The 13,176-nt window shown below is 43.8% G+C and overlaps 1 protein-coding gene across 2 annotated transcripts in view; it reads left to right on the top strand.

Moving 5' to 3' along the window:
- The window catches only part of PLCXD3 (phosphatidylinositol specific phospholipase C X domain containing 3), a 103,298-nt gene that overhangs the window by 73,633 nt on the left and 16,489 nt on the right, over positions 1-13,176 (top strand). Inside the window, exon 3 of one of the 2 annotated variants that reach the window (XM_081945016.1) lies at positions 12,157-12,241. The exons of the other annotated variant lie outside the window; for it this stretch is intronic. Within the exon in view, the coding sequence (XP_081801142.1) occupies positions 12,157-12,241 (85 nt within the window). The remainder of the gene's footprint in view (positions 1-12,156; positions 12,242-13,176) is intronic. 2 annotated transcript variants of the gene reach the window in all.

The raw sequence follows: 13,176 nt of genomic DNA, 5'->3' as shown, positions 1-13,176 counted from the left end.
CCGTATGATGTGTGTGCATGCGCAAATGGCCCAGTAGGTTTAAAAAGAGGTAAGGAGGGCGGGCAGGTGGGCCCAGAAAACACCATTCCAGTACAGTGGACACTGTTCCCAGCTGCCACCGGTACGCCCGTACCGCCCGGAACCCACCACTGAATCCCACCACTGTTTGCCACCCTTGAAACCCATCTCTACAAACATGAGCCCAGGACTCAAAAATAACAGCATCATTTTTTAAAAACAGGCCAAATCTCACAAACATATAGAATTTCATAATACCTTGGTGTTCTTGTCCAATATTTTATGAAATATTAGCAAAAACATTTAAATTTCAGACAAAAAAGCTCATTTTAAAAATGATTGGTCAGGAGGGTCTGATACATGTAGATTTTCAATTCTTGAGCTAATTATGAGTTGTACAGTGTAATATAAAAGCTCAGTATTAATTCAAGAAATAATATATTATTTATGGAGTAGGGCAAAAAAATATTAAGAAAGGCACCTACTAATTATTCGAAATAAATGAAGGCCTAAGAAAAAGGCTTCTGCTAACTGCTTGAAATGAATTAAATGCCATTAATGTGTACTCTGCCTTTCAGCTTATGAAGCCATCAAGGCTACAATTAATGCACAACTTAAAACATAACAGTAAAATCAATGCAAGATAAATCAGAATTCAACTAAAGTATTCTTCAAATCATTCAACAGTTAAAAGTTTGGCAAATGGGAAAGGAATGAAGGTTCTTTTTTTTCCCCTTTTGCCATTTGTGTAATTATTGGAGGATGGTAACCAAGCATGATTTTCTGGGCAAAGCATTTCATGGCTTGAAAGCCTCTCGGGAGAAGACACTTTCCCATATACCAAATAGCAAGATGCTGAGCTTCTCAATCAGAAAGGTTGGCAGTTTGGTGGTTTGAATCCCTAGTGCTGTGTAATGAAGTGAGCTCCCGTTACTTGTCCCAGCTTCTGCCAACCTAGCAATTTGAAAACATGTAAAAAGTAGAAAAATAGGGACCGTCTTTGGCGGGAAGGTAACAGCATTCCGTGTGCCTTTGATGTCTAGTCATGCCGGCCACATAACCACGGAGACATCTTTAGACAGCGCTGGCTCTTCGGCTTTGAAACGGAGATGAGCACTCCCCCTAGAGGCGGGAACGACTAGCACATATGTGTGAGGGGAACCTTTACCTTTACTGCATCACCAAAGAAGTCCACAATAGGAGACACATTATCTTACATAGTCAGGTCAAAACAACACTAACATTTTGAGTTGGGTCTGGTAAGTAATTAGCCAGTACAAATGTTTCCAAGGCCTCCTATGATCCCTATGCTTTAAACTGGTTAGTCAACTTCATTCAAGTGAAACTGGAGTCCTAAGACAAGGGCATGGTTGATGAGCTTACCTAAAGATGGAATACTTGAGAATTGCCTATATAAAAATCTTAATCTTAAGCATTAGAAAAAACTGGATTGAAACAATGCAGTAAACCATGGCTTGCCTGACCGATGCAACGTTGACTCAGCCTTCCATCCTTCCAAGATTGGTAAAATGAGGACCCAGATTGTTGAGGGCAATATGCTGACTCTATAAACCACTTAGATAGGGCTGTAAAGCACTATGAAGTGATATATAGGTCTAAGTGCTATTCTTCTTCTTGTGCCACATCTGTCATTGGATGTTGGCGATCATGTTGGAGGTCCCATTTTTATCGATAGCTGCATGAAAAAGTTTATGCTGAGTTTTGTCTAAACCAGTCCCTTAGATTTTGAAGCCATGATGTTCTTCTTCTGCCTGGACCTCTTTTGCCTTCAAACTTTCCCTGGAGGATTAAGTAAAGTATGGTGTATTTTCCCGGGTGTCGCATCACATGTCTAGAGTATTCTAACTTACTCCTTTTAATGGTTTTGATGATCTTCCTTGGCTAAGTGCTATTGCTTAATTAACAGATTCCATAACTTGTTGCATAAAATGCAGTTGGCTGAATTCATAGCAGTCTTTTAATACTTGAAGGGCTCTCACAGGGGAAAGAGCATTGATTTATTCTACAAAGAACCTGAAGGCAGGACAAGAACCAATGGGTGGAAGCTGATCAGAGGGAGATTCAAACTGGAAATAAGGAGGAATTTCCTGATAGTAAGTGTCAGGCCTGCAGCCATCTTTTCTTTTGGATCTTTGGCCTGCCACACTTTCCATTATTCTGCTATGCATTTTCTATTGTGGGAAAATGAGAGGGGGGATTGTAAGGAGTTGTATACTATGTAGCCATAACAAAATCCTTTCTAGAAAACCAAGGTCATCTTTTGTCTCTGCACCTCTACACCTGACCGGAACTGGATGGGTGAAACTGCCAGCATGGCAGTGGGAGATTGGACCATGCGATGGATTTGTGGGTGCGTGGGCAAGATCTTGAAATTTCAACTGCATGGGGAAAACCGGGAAGCTTTCAGATTCGCGTTTTCCCACATGTGCCAACATGGCTCTCATAATAAATTGGAACTTTGAGCAATACTTTGCCTTCAAACTCTGACTTGCTTTTGGATGCTATTTGGAACCCTGACAGTAAGAACATTATTCAGTGGAACAGCTTGCCTTCCGGAGTTGTGGATGTTCCATTGCTGGAGGTTTCCAAGAAAATATTGGATATCCACTTGTCCAGGCTGGTATAAGGACTCTTGCCTTAGGCAGAGGGTAGGACAAGATCTCCAAGATCTCTACCTACCATATGATTCTACAAACTGTAATGAATGGTTTAAGAGCATACAACTATGTCCCCCAAAAATATTTTGGCTTAGCATAGTATGGGAATCTCATCATTGTCTTGTTATATACAGTTTTATACCTGTTATATACAGTTATATACAGGATTATATACAGTGCTTATCACAGAAATGGAGAATCGGTGGCACTGTATAAGGAAGCCTTGAAAAATCCATATTTCCATGAGACTGGAAAGCAGAAGAATGGAATTCAAAAGAATACTGTGATAGGTAGCCAGGTGCTGCTGTAACTCATTCCCCACTTAAGAATCTGTAGACTTCAAGTTTGAACAAGGCTTCTTGTCAAGGCCAGAAATTGGCTAATTTAAAGATAATTTCATAAGTTACTTGGCTAAAATTATATCATATTCAAGAAACTAGTCGCATACATTTAGGGCATCTTAGCTTTGCACACAGCTTTAATAATAGCAAAGGATGGGCAAGGCAATTAATGCCAATTCGTATAAAGCCAGAAAGCTAGCATAGTGGGCATTGATCTGTAAGTGTCTTATCCATGTAGACTTCCATTAAACACACACAAAATTCAATGCTACTACAGGTAGAATATCAACCATAAATATACGCAGGCCATCATAATCCCTCCCATTGTCATGTCAGCCCTAATGTCAGCAGGCATATTATTAAAATAATCTTCCAACTTTGCTTCATTGCATTTGTGTCTCTTATACAGAGTTGCTGACATGATATCTCCAGACCTGGTTGTTCTGGTTTCATTTTTTTCTTCCAATGAAAAACAAATAACATAAGGGCTCGTTGAAGTTTTGAAAGGCTAAACCCATTCAAATGAAACCAAAGCACCGTTTAATTTTTTCTTCCATGGAAAGAAACTGTAAACTGTTTTATTTCAAGCAGCAGCATGAAATCCAATAACTTCCTTATTGTTCTGATTGGTTTTTGTTATTTCTTTAAGAAGCTGTTAGTTTTGTTACGGGTAGTTCTCGACTTATATCCTACAATTGAGCCCAAAGATTCTGTTGCAAAGTGAGGAAGTTGTTAAGTGAGTTTTACCCCATTTTATGACCTTTCTTGCCACAGTTGTTAAGTGAATCATTGCACATGTTAAGTTAGTAACACATTTGTCAAGTGAACCTGTGTTCCCCTTTGAATTGTCAGAAAGATGCAAAGGGTAAGCCACAAGACTCTGGATCACGGCAACCGCCAAAAATATAAGTCACTTGCTAATTGTCTGAATTTTGATTAAGCAACTATGGGGCTGCTGCAATGGTCATAAGAGTGAACAATTGTCGTAAGTCACTTTTTTCTTTGTCGTTATAACTTTGAACAGTCACTAAGCAAACTGTTGTAAGTTGAGGGCTATCTGTATTCTATTGTCTTTATTGTATTGGACAAGACAATGACAGTGATAATCTTGCCAATACAGACAGACAGACAGACAGACATCTTGATGCTTGGACTGAAATATTATTGTAACATGCTCTTCTCCAATCTTCTTGATTGACCTGGTAGAATAATGAAGATGTATACCAACGGATGGGTTTAAAATGATCGAAGGATCATTCAATAGACTTTGACCCTTGGTGAGATTTAAACATTGTAGAGTTGTCGAAACAAGAGTTCTGGTAGCTAAGCAACTGTCATGTAGAATATATTGCTGCTTGATAAAGTGGCTTTAAGGAGTGAAGCAAAACTGATTGGGAAGAACAATTTAGAGCCTTGGAGATCTGCCAGGCCAATTCTTTTGTTTACCAAGCCTTAGAGCTTAATCCAAGACAGAGGCCTTGCCTTCCACCCCTGTAACACAATTACAGTAATGTATAGTGCAAAGCTTTCACTATCCAAAACAACATAAGCTGGAAACCACCACCATGAGTTCACAGTGGACTTTTGATATGGATCATCCTCGATTTACAAGAGTCCATTTAGTGACCATTCAAAGTTAAAACAGCACTGGAAAAAGTGTGTAGTCATTGTAGTCATTTTTCAGTTACGGCCCTGCCCGAGCTCCTCGAGGTGATCGCCGAGATGGCGGTTGAGACCCCTAGGCTGTTAGTCATGGGGGACTTTAACCTGCCATTGGTAGGGGAAACATCCGAGGTGGCTCAGGAGTTCATGGCTTCCATGACAGCCATGGACCTGACCCAGGTAATTCAGGGCCCCACACACGAGGGAGGTCACACACTGGACCTTATTTTTGTATCTGGCCAGTGGAGGAGTGATCTGGGAGTAGGGGATTTAGTTGTCACGCCCCTGTCATGGTCAGATCACTCACTTCTCCGGCTCGACTTTCCAACCGCTGTTCCCCATCGTGGGGAGGCGGAACCGGAATGCTCTAGATGGTTCCGCCCCAGGCGCTTGATGGAACCTTTTAGGTTCCAGACGGAGCTTGGGCCATTCCCTGTAGCCCTGACCCGCACCCGGACGGAGGACCTAGTGGCCGCATGGAACAGTGAGGCCGCCGGCGCCTTGGACCGGGTTGCACCTTTGCGGCCTCTCTTGCGGCATCAAATCACCCAGGCCCCTTGGTTTACCAAGGAGCTGGGGGTGATGAAGCGTCGCAAGAGACGCCTAGAGAGCAGATGGAGAACGTCACGCTCCGAGTCTGACCGAGCACAGGTAAGAGCCTATTTACGGACTTACCTTGTGGCATTAAGAGTGGCCAAATGACAATATTGTGCCACTCTTATTGCGTCCGCAGATAACCGCCCTGCCGCCCTGTTTAGGGTGACCCGCTCCCTCCTTTCCCAGAGGCCGCGGGAAGCCCCCTTGCAGGGTAGAGCAGAGGAATTTGGGGAATATCTGCAGGACAAAATCGCTCAGATTCGCAGCGAATGGGTCTCCGTTAGCGGTCTAGAAGAGACGTCGGAGGTGGGTCTTGATGTGCCATCCTGGGAGGAGTTTGACTCTGTTACTTCCGACGATATGGACAGGTTACGTGGACGACTGCGAGCCACCACATGTTTACTGGACCCGTGTCCCTCCTGGCTTATACTGGCATCCTGGGAGGTCACACGAGGCTGGCTCCAGGAACTAGTGAACGCTTCATTGAGAGAGGGGTCCTTGCTGGCCATCTTGAAAGAGGCGGTGGTGAGGCCCCTACTCAAGAAGCCTTCCCTGGACCCAACTAATTTAGTTAATTACCGTCCCGTCTCCAACCTTTCCTTTTTGGCGAAGGTTGTAGAGAGTGTGGTGGCGCAACAGTTCCCATGGCACCTGGAGGAAATTGATTATCTGTATCCGCGCCAGTCCAGCTTCCGGCCCGGTCACAGCACGGAGACGGCTTTGGTCGCGTTGGTAGATGATCTTTGGAGGGCCAGAGATGGGGGTTGCTCCTCCATCTTGGTCCTGTTAGATCTCTCGGCGGCTTTCTATACCATCGACCATGGTATCCTATTGCGTCGCCTGGAGGGGCTGGGGGTGAGGGGCACTGTTCTCCTCCTACCTCTCTGGTCGAACACAATGTGTGTTGACAGGGGGGCAGAGGTCGAGCCTGAGGCCGCTCACTTGTGGGGTGCCGCAAGGGTCGGTCTTCTCGCCTCTCCTGTTCAACACATACATGAAGCCACTGGGCGAGATCATTCGTGGGTTCGGGGTAGATTACCATCTGTACGCTGATGACATGCAGCTGTACATCTCTACCCCGGACCACCCCAACGATGCTGTTGAAGTGATGTCCTGATGTCTGGAAGCCGTTCGGATCTGGATGGGAGGTAACAGACTCAAACTCAACCCGTCCAAGATGGAGTGGCTGTGGCTACCGGCACCCTGGTTCAACCAGTTACGTCCATCACTGGCCATTGGGGGCGAACAGCTGGCCTCCGTGGATCGGGCACGCAATTTGGGTGTCCTCCTGGATGCCCGGCTGTCAATGGACCATGTGACAGCCGTGGCAAGGGGGGCGTTTCACCAGGTTCGCCTGGTGCGCCAATTGCGTCCCCTATTGGACCGGAACGCCCTCTGCACAGTCACTCATGCGCTTGTGACGTCTCGACTGGACTACTGTAATGCTCTCTACATGGGGCTCCCCTTGAGATGCGCCCGAAGGCTGCAGCTGGTTCAGAATGCGGCCGCGCGGACAATTGTGGGAGCCACTAGATACTCCCACGTAACACCTTTGCTGCGCGGGCTGCACTGGCTACCTGTGGCTTTCCGGGTGCGTTTCAAGGTGTTGGTTATCATCTTTAAAGCGGTCTATGGCACAGGACCTAGTTATCTGCGGGATCGTATCCTGCCCCATACATCCCTTCGGCCGATTCGCTCTCACAGAGAGGGACTCCTCTGGGTGCCGTCCACTAGGCAATGCCAGCGGGCGACGCCCAGGAGTAGGGCCTTCTCTGTGATGGGCCCGACCCTCTGGAATGACCTCCCCCCGGATATCAGGACTACCGACCTCCGCTCCTTCCGTAAGAAGCTAAAAACCCACCTGTTCAATTTAGCTGGCCTGGCCTAATTCCCAATTTTAGTCCCTCAAGCCTGCATTTTTAAGTTTTTTAGGGGTATGCTTTTTAGTTGTTTTTAATTTTTACTTTTTTGTACAGCTGTATTAGGTTTAATTCGTTTTTAAGGGTATAGGATATTTATCTTTTGTATTTGTTTTAATGAGACGCCTGTACACCGCCCTGAGTCCCTTCGGGGAGAGGGGGCGGTCTATAAATCCTGAAAAATAAAATAAAATAAAATAAATGTTGGGTTTCTCTAAAGACAATGAAAGTGGAGTGACAAGGGACACCGAACATAATCAAGAGAAATCATGATTCACCGTAAAATCTGAATTGCGACATAGATTTTAAAAATATACTGCAAGACAGTACTGTAGGTCTTCATGAAATTCAGCCAGGCCAGTGAAATTAAAGGCATGCATGATCTTACAGTATATTGTTTATAAGAATTTGGTTGAATTATTTTGTGCTTGCCCTATTGATATGGTTGAAACACTGAACTGTCCATGTGTAGCTATATAACAAGAATAAGTGGATGAATTTTTCTTCATAAATATACACTGGACATCAGTAACCCCTAATCCCCATATAGACGGGAGAGGGAGGGAGAGGGAGAGGGAGAGGGAGGGAGGAACAGGGAGGGAGGGAGAGGGAGGGAGAGGGAGGGAGGGAGAGGGAAAGAGAGAAGCAACAGGTTCTAGTATAGTTAAGAATTGTTTATTACAGTGGTGATGGAATAAAATCTCCATCTGAGGCTAATTTAATTGCGCAAAATGTGGTTCCTCATTTTTCCTCTATTGCTCCTTTATGAATCTTTCCATCGCTCAGTGACACATGTTGCATTGGTTTCTGAGCTATCAAATTTCAGTTTCCTGAATTTCCACAGCAGCATTCCATTTCACTGCCGCGTGGTTAACCCTATTACTTTATCCCCTAAGTTCAGTTATTCATTAAATATCCTGTCAAATGGAATGAATCCAACCACCCAGGGATAATTCAGTGTGTTACTAGTTCTCAGAGTATAGAAAGTGTTCTGCTTGTATTATGGCTTTGTGTGAGTAAGGCATATGTGAAACAAATGCTATATACAGAAAGGTTGCTCAATAGTAGTAACTGTGAGAGGGATCTTGCAGTCCTAGTGGACAACAATGTTCCCTCTAAGGTGCGCGGCTGCGTGGCTGTGCACGTGGCAAGAAAACATCGCGCAACAATTTTCAACTGCCGCGCAGTGATTTCTATTGCCACAGGCTCCAGAAGCTGGGGAGGTCCTTTGCAGGCAGCTAGAACGGGCCGCCCGCAAAGGACTTCCCCGGACTTGCTTTGATGAGCACGGGGCGACTGAGGGTAGTTGTGAAGCCCCAAAGCCCCCGCAGCCACCGGGATAACTGCTGCCACCTCCTCCTCCCCTCCGCTCGGAGCACCTGAGCTCAGCGCTGCATTACCCCTGCCCCCTCCTCCTCCTCCTCTGTGCTTTTGAGGAGCCATGAGGCTGGGGGAGCCAGTAGGAAGGCGGGGGGGAGCAGGGGGGAAAAAGCCTCATGGCTCCTCAAAAGCACGGCAGAGGAGGAGGGGGCAGGGGTAACGCGGCGCTGAGCTCAGGTGCAAATTTGGTGGTGCTGTTGGAGGAGGAGGAGGAGGTAGCAGCAATTATTCTGGTGGCAGCTCATTGGCATCTTCAGCAGCAGCCCTGCCCACGATGAAGAAAGCAAAGATGGAGCAGATCCACGCAGATGACGTCGCTGCAACATGACTGGAGGAGGAATTCTGGGAGTTGAAGTCCACAAGTCTTAAAGCTGTCAGGTTTGAAGACCCCTGGGTTTTTTTTCTAAAGGGTTAGGGGTGCAAGGGCCTTATAACTTGACAGCTTTAAGACTTGCGTGCTTCAAATGCCAGAGTTTCTGAGCCAACATTTTGGTTGCTAAGCAGGAGCGTTGTTAAGTGATACTGATATTATATAACACTTAATTAAGCAGGTACCTTGAAGAAACATAACTTTGAGTTTCAAATAATACTGATTTCGTTGTTGTCTTAGGTGACATCTGTGAAAAAATGCAGGTGCTCAGGCATGAAAATGTGCCGCTCAAACACTATACTTTTCTGCTCACATTGAAAAAAAATTAGAGGGAACATTTAAATATGAGCCAGCAGTGTGCAGCAGCTGCCAAAAAAGCCAACACAGTTCTAGGCTGCATCAACAGAGGGATAGAACCAAGATCACATGAAGTGTTAATACCACTTTATAATGCCTTGGTAAGGCCACACTTGGAATACTGCATTCAGTTCTGGTTGCCATGATGTAGAAAAGATGTGGAGACTCATGAAGTATAAATCAGACACACGTGTTTCTTGGTCAGCTTGCCACTGAACTAGCACAACAACAATCTACAACATCCGAGTCCAAAATTCTCTTCATCTTTGAAATAATTTAATTCAAAACATTAAAAAAAGAAATGAACCAATAGGAAAAAATGCAAGAAAATTTCCTGGACAGCACTGATTCATAGATTGATATTTTGCATTAATCTATTTTGTCCATCCTGAAACTGAGAAATTTGCAATCACCATCCAATTTAAAAGTCTTTTCCAAGTCACCTATTCAAGTTCAGCAATAGTTTGTTTGTTTGTTTGTTTGTTTGTTTGTTTGTTTGTTCCTCCCTCCCTCCCTCCCTCCCTCCCAGAACAGGTTTGGAAAGATGGAAGAAAATGTTAAAAAGAGAACAAAGACTAAAGGAAGTGATAGAAATGGAATGGGTGGCCACATTTCACCTGGAGCTTAAGGAATACCCTGAGATAATAAAAAATTCTCATATATGTTTTACAACTATAATTTCTTAAGATTGCAAATCAAGTTTGTAATATTGCTAATATAACCATAGTTGTCTCCCTAGGCAACTGCTGAGAACCCAACACAGATCAGATGATACCAAGCCAATATGCCATTGCAAACACAGCCTGATTGAATTAAATACTTTATTTGGTCAAGTATGATTAGACACACAAGGAATCGGTACATGCAAAGCAATAGAATAATGATCATTATTACCATCCCAATAAGACGATTTCCATCTATGATACTTATTTTGGGCAAAATAAGTACAAGAAAGAGAATCCTTGCCTCTCATTACTGTGTCGCATGCAGAGAAACAGTAAGGCTATGCAGAGTTCAAAAATAATTTGAAAAATAAAACAAGTCTCATGTCTAAATTAAGTGCAACTTTATTCTGCTGTTTATTAAAGCAGCCCATCTTTTTTCAAGCTTCTGCTCAAGTCTGAAAGAAAAAAGAGCAGCAACTTTAACAGTTGCAATAACAACATGGCTCCTTAAAGCAAGTGCACCTGTTTTCAAAAATGGCTGTCATGTTGCCTCTTGGGTAAGATCCAAAAGGCATCTCCAAATCTTCTTCCAATCCTGATGAGCTCTAGCAGCAAATGATCCCAGTTAGCCCTTATCTTCACCTCTTATGATGTTAAATACAAACAGCCAGCAAAGAGGCTTATATTGCATTTTTACTGGAGCAAAGACTGATTCATTCAAACAAGCCAAATTTCACTATTTGCTTTCGGTTGCCGTTAAAACGGGGAGGGCGGCTGATATTTGGGAGGGGAAGTTTAAGTACAGGAGAGATTGTAAAAAGGGAGTTTTGGTCTCACCGTCTACTGTGCATGCTGGAGATTAGTGCTTGGTGTCGGTCAAGGCCAACCGTCCTGCATACCAACCTGATGATGCTCCTTGAAGATGGAACTCACATGACACCTAAGGGATTTGCAGATTGAACACTGGGATGAGGGTTACCAGGGGGAGGGGGTTTGGTCACATATTGATATGTATGATTTTGCGCGCTTTTGCCTCAGATCTTGCTTTGCTTAGCTGCTATCTTTTCATAACCAGTAAAAGTACTCTCATTTCTGCAAAATGGAGTTAAGTGATTTCTTTCTTGGTTGCTGAGGGAGGCTGGCTTGACACCAAGTAGAGCAAGCGCTAAGATACCATACCGTGAACTTCTCACTGATAAGTGTGATTGCTTGCTGGTCCTGGCACTGATAGGAGCTGTAGATTTTTTCACACTTGGCATGCAAATTCAGAATCTTCCTTCAAGTGCTTTTGTGCTTCACTTCCCTGACCTTGAAAGGTGGAACAGAGGATTTTTCTTGTCAGTTAAGAAGGTTATGAATCTCAAAGAGAGGAAAAGATTTCAGTAAGCTCACACAGCTTTTCACACAGGAAACACACAGGTTTTCCCAGTTGCAATGTATGGCTGTGAAAGTTGGACCATAAGGAAGGCTGAGCGCCAAAGAATTGAGGCCTTTGAACTATGGTGCTGGAGAAGACTCCTGCAAGTCCCTTGGACTGCAAGGCAATCAAACTGATCAGTCCTAGAGGGAGATCAACCCTGACTGCTCTTTAGAAGGCCAGATCCTGAAGATGAAACTCAAATATTTTGGCCATCTAATGAGAAGGAAGGACTCACTGGAGAAGAGCGTAATGCTGGGAATGATTGTAGGCAAAGAAGAGTGGGATGACAGAGAATGAGGTGGCTAGATGGAGTTACCGAAGCAGTAGGCATAAGCTTAAATGGACTCCAGAGGATGATAGAGGACAGGAATGCCTGGAGGAACATTGTCCAGGGGGACGCAATGAGTTGGACATGCCTTTGCAACCAACAACATGCTCACCCTTACTTGATGTCCTTTGAGGCTGCCTGACAGCACATAAAGAAAGCCTTTGTTGCCAAATGTCCAGGAATTACAACAGCTCTTGGTGACTAGGCAGCTTTCAAATCTCATTCAACCATTGATACATATTGGGCTTATGCAGAAACTAATGTTTTTTCTTCTTCTGTGCGATTGTGTAACACAGAGTATTGCAAGATCTGTAACCCGAAGGGGAAGATCTACAACGTAGACTCCCTCAAACAGTTTTCTTTTCAGAATATTTATCTTTCATCTTTCCTAGTATCCATCTACCTTTTTTTTACTTAACAGAGAAATAATGCAGGTGACTGGCAACCTGTTTATTTGGAAGAAATACATTCACTGTTTCCCAGTTCTGTGGACAGTGAATTCCAAGGTAATCAGAGTGGTTTTTTTTAATGATTTGAAAAAAGAAATAAACAGGAGAACACTCACTCTTGTATTACATTTGGATTGACTAGAATTAAATTCTCATACAGTTTAACATTAAATTTGAAAGTGAAATGTCTTTGGAGATTCCCAGTTATCCAGGTCATAGTTGTCCCAAATGTGCTTTTTCAAGAGGTAACTGGACTTTCTGGTTTTCCTGTGAAGACATTTCGCTTCTTATCCATGAAGCTTCTTCAGCTCTGTCTATCAGAAAACAGAAAAACCAGAAAGTCCAGTTGCCCCTTGAAAAAGCACCTTTGACAGTGAAATGTTACCTTTACCTTTATAAGTTTCCCTTTGTTTTCTGTTACTATGATTTCCACTGTCATCCATAAAAAAAGTAATTAAAGAATTATTTTCCAAATTGTTGACATAGGAATGGTCAGTCTGACTGACCATTGGAGAAGTTATGGAATATTTCTCTTCCTCAGATATCAGGAAGTTAGGTTTTTTTTTAATACCACCTCCATGCATCATTGCACATTACCAATTCAAAATCATCTAAGGTGACCTATGGGGAATTAGGCGAGAGCCAAGTCCAGATGTGAATGTGCAATGGCATTTATACTTATATTCCGCTTCACAGTGCTTTACAGCCCGCTCTAAGCGGTTTACAGAGTCAGCATATTGCCCCCAGCAATCTGGGTCCTCATTTTACCCACCTCGGAAGGATGGAAGGCTGAGTGAGTCAACCTTGAGCCTGGTGAGATTCGAACTGCCAAATTGCAGGCAGCCAGCAGTCAGCAGAAGTAGCCTGTAATATTGCATTCTAACCACTGTGCCACTGCAGCTCAGTAACGCCCATATAAGAGTGAAAATCCCTGCATGTTTAAGTTCTGCTGGGAGAAGAAAGCTAGATAAGGTGCAATGAAGCCCAACAGA

The sequence above is a fragment of the Natrix helvetica genome (genome assembly GCF_964273705.1).
Source record: "Natrix helvetica genome assembly, chromosome: 2".
Taxonomy (NCBI): domain Eukaryota; kingdom Metazoa; phylum Chordata; class Lepidosauria; order Squamata; family Natricidae; genus Natrix; species Natrix helvetica.
This window is presented reverse-complemented; position numbering and strand designations above follow the sequence as displayed.